This window comes from Geospiza fortis, unplaced genomic scaffold, assembly GCF_000277835.1.
Source record: "Geospiza fortis unplaced genomic scaffold, GeoFor_1.0 scaffold284, whole genome shotgun sequence".
Lineage (NCBI taxonomy): Eukaryota > Metazoa > Chordata > Aves > Passeriformes > Thraupidae > Geospiza > Geospiza fortis.
Genome location: NW_005054508.1, coordinates 696,030 through 703,869, shown reverse-complemented (window position 1 = coordinate 703,869; position 7,840 = coordinate 696,030). Strand labels below are relative to the sequence as shown.

The window sequence follows — 7,840 nt, the reverse complement described above, 5'->3', positions numbered from 1 at the left end:
CACAGGCAGTGCTGTGGGGCTGAATGCTGACCTGGGCTCCAGGAGAGGCCAGGCTGGCTCACGGAAGACAAGCTCAGTAATAAAAAGTGAAATCCAGGGAGATCTGAGCTACTTCTCTTCTCCTCTAGGCTCCTGTGTTTGGCTGCAGCTTCAAGCAGGATTTTGGAATTGTTCTTCTTATCATGGTCACCAGGGGAGGTTCAGATTAGGCATCCAAAAATTCCTTTTTCCCTGAAAAAGTAGTCAGGATTTGGAAAGTGTTGCCCAGGGTGGTAGTGTTGGAGTCATCCTCTCTGGAAATGTTCAGGAGACATCAGGACATGGCTCTTGGGGACACAGTTTAGGGGGATGCTGGGTTGGACTTGACGTTGAAGGACTCTCCCAACCTTGGTGATTCTGTGGCTATTTTATTCTGAATTTCAGACAGCACAATCCTGGCAATGAGGAGATGTCCATCAGTTGAGGCTCACTGGACTGGAAGTTCTTGGATTAGAGAAATGCTCCATAGGTTTTAAGACTCAAAATGTCCTGAATGATCTATTTTGTTTTTGGTTTTCACCCCTTCAGAAACATCGTATCTGCAAGGTTTGGTTGATTTTTGTAAGAATTTCAGCCTTGAACTCTTCCCAGCCTGTTCTGATCCCCTGGCTCCATCACCTATTCACCTTTTTTACCTTTGTTTGGCTAGCTCCAAATTTGCCCTCTTCCCAAGCCTTAATTTTCTTACATTTCAGAGGATTTGTGCTTATTTTTCGCTCCTCTAATTTTTGGGGTTTGTACTCAGGGTGACAGATTAGGAAAAGAATGGAAGAACTTAATTTTCATTAAGAGTTGCTTCATCCTCTTCCTGTCAAGGCTGAGATTTTCCAAATCATGCCTGTGGTTGTGCATCTCTTGTAGGTGCTAAGGACAATAAGTTTTTAAATTAGTTTTTCAAAGGTTCAGCCCTTAGGTGAACTCAGAATTCAGAAATTAATTCTCTTTGAGACAGCTTTTTTTTTCTCTCTTGTGTTTAAAACAGTGATGGGATTTGATGTAGCATTAAAAATCTGAGTGCAGGGACAGGGTTTGTCTTGGTGATGAAGGAAAAAAATGGTCCAGGACACCCAAACTTTTCCTTTAAATCATTAAAATATTTCTTCTGATCAGAAAGTTTGACCCTAAATTTTGTGTCAGAACTCTCAGAGCAATGAAATCATTCAAATCAATAATTGGGATGTCCTGTGATGCTTTTATTGTCAGAAATTTCCTTTCTGCAAGAAAAAACAATCCCCTTCCATGTAAAATTTAACATCCAGCATCTGAAACTTGGCCTAATGGCTTTATATATGGTGGGTTTTTTAAGGGAAGGAGGAAGAGCTTATAATATTTGGAAAACAATATAATTAATTATTATTAACAGTAATTACTATTCACTGCCCTGGAGCATTTTGAGTCTTGCTGGTCCTGAAGTCACCCTTTACCCATGGCCCTAAATGTGATGGTTTGGGTTTGTTTGTTGTTTTTTTTTAAGCCCAGGGTCCAGACACATTTTGTGCTGATTTAATTTCCCTGCCACAGTGACACCGGTCACCTTTCTTCTGTGTTCTAAAGACATTCTGTGCTCCTTGTCTTTAAGCCAAGTTTTAATCCCGTTCAGTGCTTTCCTCGTGCTGTACGTGCTGACCTTGGGAATTATTCCCCAATCCTAAAGTTTACCTTAAATCTGGATAAATGCTGTTCTTCTTTTCACCCTGCCTTCCCTGTTCAGTTTTACTGCGTGATCTCCCCTTTCAAAGGAGCCCCTTTGTCACCCTGCCCTTCCTTCCCTCTCTCCCTGCTTCTGATTTTAATCCCATCCGTTTAAATAATAGATCACAGAATCCCAGGATGGTTTGGCTTGGAAGGGACATTAAAGCCCATCTGGTTCCACCCTCTGCCACCTCATTTTGCTTTCCTTAAATCTGAGATCTCCTTGGAGCTCAGTTTGCAGCTCCCCCTGCTATTCTTCCACATGGATTTGTGCCTAGCTCCTCACCAGAAATAAATCCTGACATCCCAATTTTTTTGGGATATGTGAAGTTCACATTTGTCCCCATGCACCACTCTTCCCTCAGCTCCACTTGCTTATCTTCCTGTTGGGATTGGAGGGGACAGAGAAATTTTTTGGATTTTTTTTGTTCATTTGTTTGGGGTTTATTATTAATTTGCTTTTGGTTTGGTTTTGGGTGGGGTTTTTTTGTGTTTTTCTTTGCTTCCAGGGATGGACCTTCCCATTTTTATCACATAAAAGACCTGGCATGAAGACAAACCCATTCATTTGGTGGTTGAGTTTGTTTTGTTTTTTTTTAATTTATTCCTAATTAGCCTGTTTTACACTTCAGATAACTTTGTAGTCCCAGAGAAGAGGAGCAGCATGGATGTGTCTTAGCTAAAACAGTTCTGTTTCCTTGCACCTGAAGACAGATTTTTTGGATGAAGGATTTCTGAAGTTGATTCTGGGATTCCACGGAGAAATGGGAACTCTTGAGTTTTGTCAAAGGGAGCCACATTTTGCTCTCTTTTAGATGTTTCTCTAGGACAGGACCTGCTGCTTTGGCAGTGAGAGGGGACACTGGGAACTGGCTGGAGAAGATTTCAGCTCTGGATTGTGCTGAGGGCCTGGAACTGGACTTGCTGATCCCTGTGGGTTCTTTGCAGCTTGGAATTCCATTTGATGATCCATGTGGGTTCTTTCCAGCTTGGAATTGTACTCGATGATCCCTGTAGGTCCTTTCCAGCTTGGAATTCCACTTGATGATCCCTGTAGATCCTTTCCAGCTTGAAATTCCACTTCATGATCCCTGTAGATCATTTCCAGCTTGGAATTCCACTTCATGATCCCTGTGGGTGCTTTCCAACTTGGAATTGCACTCAGTGGTATCTGTGGGTCTTTTCCAGCTTGGAATTCTCTGTGATTCCATGAGGGAGCCTTTTGCATTGCTCTAATTTCTCATTTTTTGGAGGGGGCTGTTTCATTTGCTGCTTTGAAGGAGTGAATTTCCTGCTGGTCCTGTTAATTCTCACACCCTCCCATTAACTCCTTGCATCCCTCCTGGAGCTGCTTTCCTGTCATCTCCAGCCATCTTCCACCAGGATAAAATTATGGACACTAAAGATACAAGCAGGTTCAGCACAGAAGATGTAATAAAAACAGTTCAATATCTGTGAGAATTAACACATTTCACTTTTTTTTTTCTTTAGCTGCTCTTAACTACCAGAATGTAATCCTGTGCTGCTTTTTTTTGTATCTTGGTAGAAGTTTGAAGAGTTATTTGAGAGATCCTCCATTATTTTGATACTAAAACGTTTTCTTTGAAGGACTGGAACTCAAATGTTTTGTGGCTTAGGTATCACTGGCTTTCTGGGTGAAGAAAATGTAAATTGTTTGCTGTTTGTGCTCCAAAATATGTGTTAGGAAACAATCTTTGGCCAGCAAGACCAGGCAAGTGTTGAACAGGGCAATGTGAGAGAAAAGGGTTTGTGCTGTCAATAGAGGACTCAATGTCTGGAACAACTCTCATGAAGTATAACTTCATCTCTTATTAACAAAAAATATAACAAAACCAAAACCAGCAGAAAAACCACCCCCAAACCACCACAAAACAAAGAAGAAAACGAAAGTCCAACCCCCCCACATTAAGAAAAGCCCCAAGAAATGGGACAGTGGAGCAAAAATTGTCAATGTTACAGCTTTTTGATATTTTTGGAGCTTTATGAAGGGGCTGTGTTGTGCCCTGCTCATAGTCAGATGCTGCTTCTAGGACTGATTTCATGGAACATTTGAAAGCAAATCAATTCCTCACATTGTAATATGAAATTCCTTATTTCAAACAAAAGGCAAAAAGAAGTGGCTGTTGGCAAATCTTCCTTTTTTCCCTTAAATAGTAGTGTCTTTGGAAACAAAAAAAAATTAAAATTAATCCATCATTTTGACTGGTGAACACAAAGGAAAGCTGAAGGGATTTTGAGTGGAAGTGCTCAGTGAGGAAGAACTCCTTTGCTTTGTTATTTTGGGCTCCAGGGTTTCAGATCTGAAGTCCAATTTTGGGAGCAAACAACTCTCTTTGTGTTTGGCCATGTGCAATTCCCAGCACTTCAACAAAGCCTGCAACACCTTCCTGGGTGAATATGCCTTCTTTTGTCCCAGAATGAGCTCTGGGCTCACTTGGACATTAAAGCCAAGGCCATTATTGTGATGTTTCAAGCTGTTCAGAAGATTGAGACCTTCTGTTTGCATTTTCCTTTTTTTAGGGTCTCTTTATAGCAAGGAACATTAAGTGTTCTTATAGAATAACTCACAGGGCTTGTATGGAAACTTTGGGCCGCGAAGGGACCGATTTTACTTGGAGAAGCAGAAGAAAAGATATTTTAATGATGGACAACCATTGTTAGTCCTGTGGGGAAGAGCATTTGAGGAGAGCCCTGGAGGGGCTGGAGCGTGCCCAGGGCAGGGAACGGAGCTGGGGAAGGGGCTGGAGCCCCAGGAGGGGCTGAGGGAGCTGGCAAGGGGCTCAGCCTGGAGCAAAGGAGGCTCAGGGGGACCTTGTGGCTCTGCACAACTCCCTGCCAGGAGGGGACAGCCAGGGGGGGTCGGGCTGTGCTGCCAGGGAACAGGGACAGGACAAGGGGAAAGGGCCTCAAGCTGGGCCAGGGGAGGCTCAGCTTGGCCAGCAGCAGGAATTTCTGCATGCAAAGGGTGCTCAGGCCTTGGCAGGGGCTGCCCAGGCAGCTTTGCAGTGCCCATCTACTGGAATAAATCACATGGGACTCCATTTTCTTAATGGAAAAAGCTAATTCTTTATTCACATAACTCCTTTTTATGCAGTTTTACAGACCTCATAGGTGACTCCAATTGGTCAGGAGCTTTCTTGCCAATTACTTTATTGGTAATTAACAAGTTGTTATTCTGTATTGATTGGTCACTCAAACTCTCAGTGTGTGCAAGTTGTTTGTAAAAAGATAGTTTTTATTTTTCTATCTAAAGGTGTAAAAACAGTTTATACAGGTGCTGGTTGTTTTTTATCCAAGAATAGATTTTTATGCTAAGGAACTGTTCAAACCAGGATTGCTTTAACATGAGAGCATGCAAAGGGCTAGCCTGACAAGGCCAGCCACTGATTTTAGGAGAGCAGGCTGATTTTATGAAGCCTTTCTCTATGATTTTTCTTCCTTACTGTAATACCCATCCCTGGAGGTGTCCCAGGAAGGGCTGGAGGTTTCACTCAGTGCTCTGGGCTGGGGACAAGGTGGGCATCGGGCACAGCTGGGATTCCATGACCCCGGAAATCTTCCCATCCTAAAAGATTCCAGGATTCTGTGGTTCCATGATGTATCTGCTTATAAAACAGAATCCCAGCAGCATTCCCAGTTTTCTTTCGTCCCTCAGAGCTTTTTCCAAAAGTCTCAATCCTAAGAGTTTAAGGAGCTGCATTTGAACAAGGTTTGGGTTTCTTGTGGCTGTGTAAATGTGACTGTGATGGAAGGTGATCCTGTTCTTGTCTCCTAGCTAATTTTTAGTTGGTATTTCTCTTTTCCATGATGCTGAGTTCCACAGTAGGTGGACTTGAGAAAAAAGTCCATTTTTTGACTGAATTATGACTCTTAAATAGAACCATCCCCAGTCAATGTTCATAACTGGGAACTTCTGACAAGTGAGGTAATTTCTTTTTTAGGCTGAACAAGACAACGGCCATCCTCTCCCTGCCTTTGCCAATCTCCACATCGAGATCCTGGATGAGAACAACCAGAAGCCTTATTTCACAAGGTCTACCTACGAGGGCTTCATCCTGGAATCCTCCCCAGTGGGAACGACCATCTCGGATAACCGGAACCTGACCTCCCCCCTGCAGCTCGTGGTGCTGGACAACGACGTGGAGGAGGTACAGCTGCTTCTTCTGGGGGGCTTACAGCTTTATTCTTTTCAGGATTCTTTCATTTTTTTGGTTTCTTTTTTTTAATTGAGACAAACCTATTTAGATCAATGAACACCAAAAATTAATTTCATTGTGGTTTTCTGTTTGTTTTTGTTCTGAGTTCAGATAGATTTGGTAGTGGATTTTTTCTGATCTGTGTTTTGCTCACTTCTCTGGAAGTCTCTGTTCAAGGTGGTGAATGCTCGGGGCACAGAGGAATCAAAATGTGTTTTATGACAGGGATCAGCCTGCCCCACCCCATGGAAATGGGAGAGGGGAGCTCAGAGAGAAAGGAATTCCTCGTTTGTGCCAAAAATGAGTAGGAGGAGCAGCAGAAGGCTGAAAGTTCATTGCATTCTTTGCTCTGCCAGATTTTTGTGTAACATTGCTCGGAGTGAAAGTCAGGCATCTCCAGAGGAATAGTAACCAAGTAGTAACATCTATTTGGGGGATTTCTTCTTGTTTGCTTCTTGTCATGGAGTTCTGCTGTCACTGAGAGAGATAAAGAAATTCAGGAGTATTAACATCTAAATGAATGGAGAGAGGCTTTTCCAAGGCTGTACAGCGATGCAAGGGAATGGGTTCCCAGTGCCAGAGGGCAGGGCTGGATGGGATATTGGGAATTAGGAATTGTTCCCTGGCAGGGTGGGCAGGCCCTGGCACAGGGTGCCCAGAGCAGCTGGGGCTGCCCCTGGATCCCTGGCAGTGCCCAAGGCCAGGCTGGACTTTGGGGCTTGGAGCAGCCTGGGACAGTGGAAGGTGTCCCTGCTCATGGCAGGGGTGGCTCTGGATGGGATTTAAGGTCCCTTCCAAATCAGACCATTCTGGGATTCTCTGACACAGCCAGAGGGGATCAGCCTCCTCCTTGGGTAGAAATATTCCATGTTCCAATTCCTTTGCCATTACCTGGTTCACGCACAGCCCTTTCCAAAGCTGTGGCATGCTGCAGGTGTAATATGGGTGTGAGGGAACCAGATGGAAGTACCTGTGTTTCAATTCAGTGCTAGAGATTCACAGAGTCCTTCTAACCTGCAGTGGGCAGGAGAATTCTCAGAATTCCTAGAATTCCAGCTGAGAGTACAGCAATTGCATAGAGCTCCTGTAGAAAATGGCCAAACACTAAAATTGCTCCTCATGGAGCTGGATGGGAGCTCAGGATGGGATTGTTGGCAGGGGGAATGGTCATTAACTTCTGCAGGTTTGTGTCCTGATGATTTTATTGTACCTCAGTAAATTAACATATTTAGGAATATATTTAAATTTAAGGACAGCTGATGAGACACTGAGACAAGAACCTCTATGCTGGTGCATCCCAGTTCCCAGTGGTGACCCTGATCAAACATAATGAATTCTGCCTGTTAATTGAAATATTAAAATGACTCCATGTCCTCAGGTAAATACTGAGAGTGCTCACTTAACTGGGTGTCTGAGGAAAAAAATGAACAAAACCCACTCCAAATTGAAACCCTATGGGAATATAACAGAGTCCTGCTATAAACCTTGCAGAAATTAATTTATAGATGGGACATTGCAAACAGACCTTTCAGTAGAGCAGCACTGCCAAGTGCTGATATAATTAAGTGCTCTGTTTAAATGGCGTAAATTAAATTAAGCTACAGGAGTACCTTAAGACCAGAGCAAACTAAAGCTGAGATGAGGAACTTAAACTGTGTGAGCTGAGAGCTCTTTACATAAGGCTTCCCAAGACTCTTTTTTCCTTCCTCTTTGGTTTTCATGGGAGAAGATTAATTGATCCAGTGGTTAGGGCTGGTGGTAAACCTGCACTGAGTAACAATCATGGAATGGGATGGGACCTTCAAGCCCATCCAGTGCCACCCCTGCCATGGCCAGAGACACCTTCCACTGTCCCAGGCTGCTCCAAGCTCTGTCCAGCCTGGCCTTGGCAT

At 43.6% G+C, this 7,840-nt stretch overlaps 1 protein-coding gene across 1 annotated transcript in view; it reads left to right on the top strand.

The window, feature by feature from the left end:
• PCDH15 (protocadherin related 15) overlaps positions 1-7,840 on the top strand; it is a 518,357-nt gene that overhangs the window by 368,693 nt on the left and 141,824 nt on the right. The window contains exon 14 of the mRNA XM_031063502.1: positions 5,694-5,900. Within this exon, the coding sequence (XP_030919362.1) occupies positions 5,694-5,900 (207 nt within the window). The remainder of the gene's footprint in view (positions 1-5,693; positions 5,901-7,840) is intronic.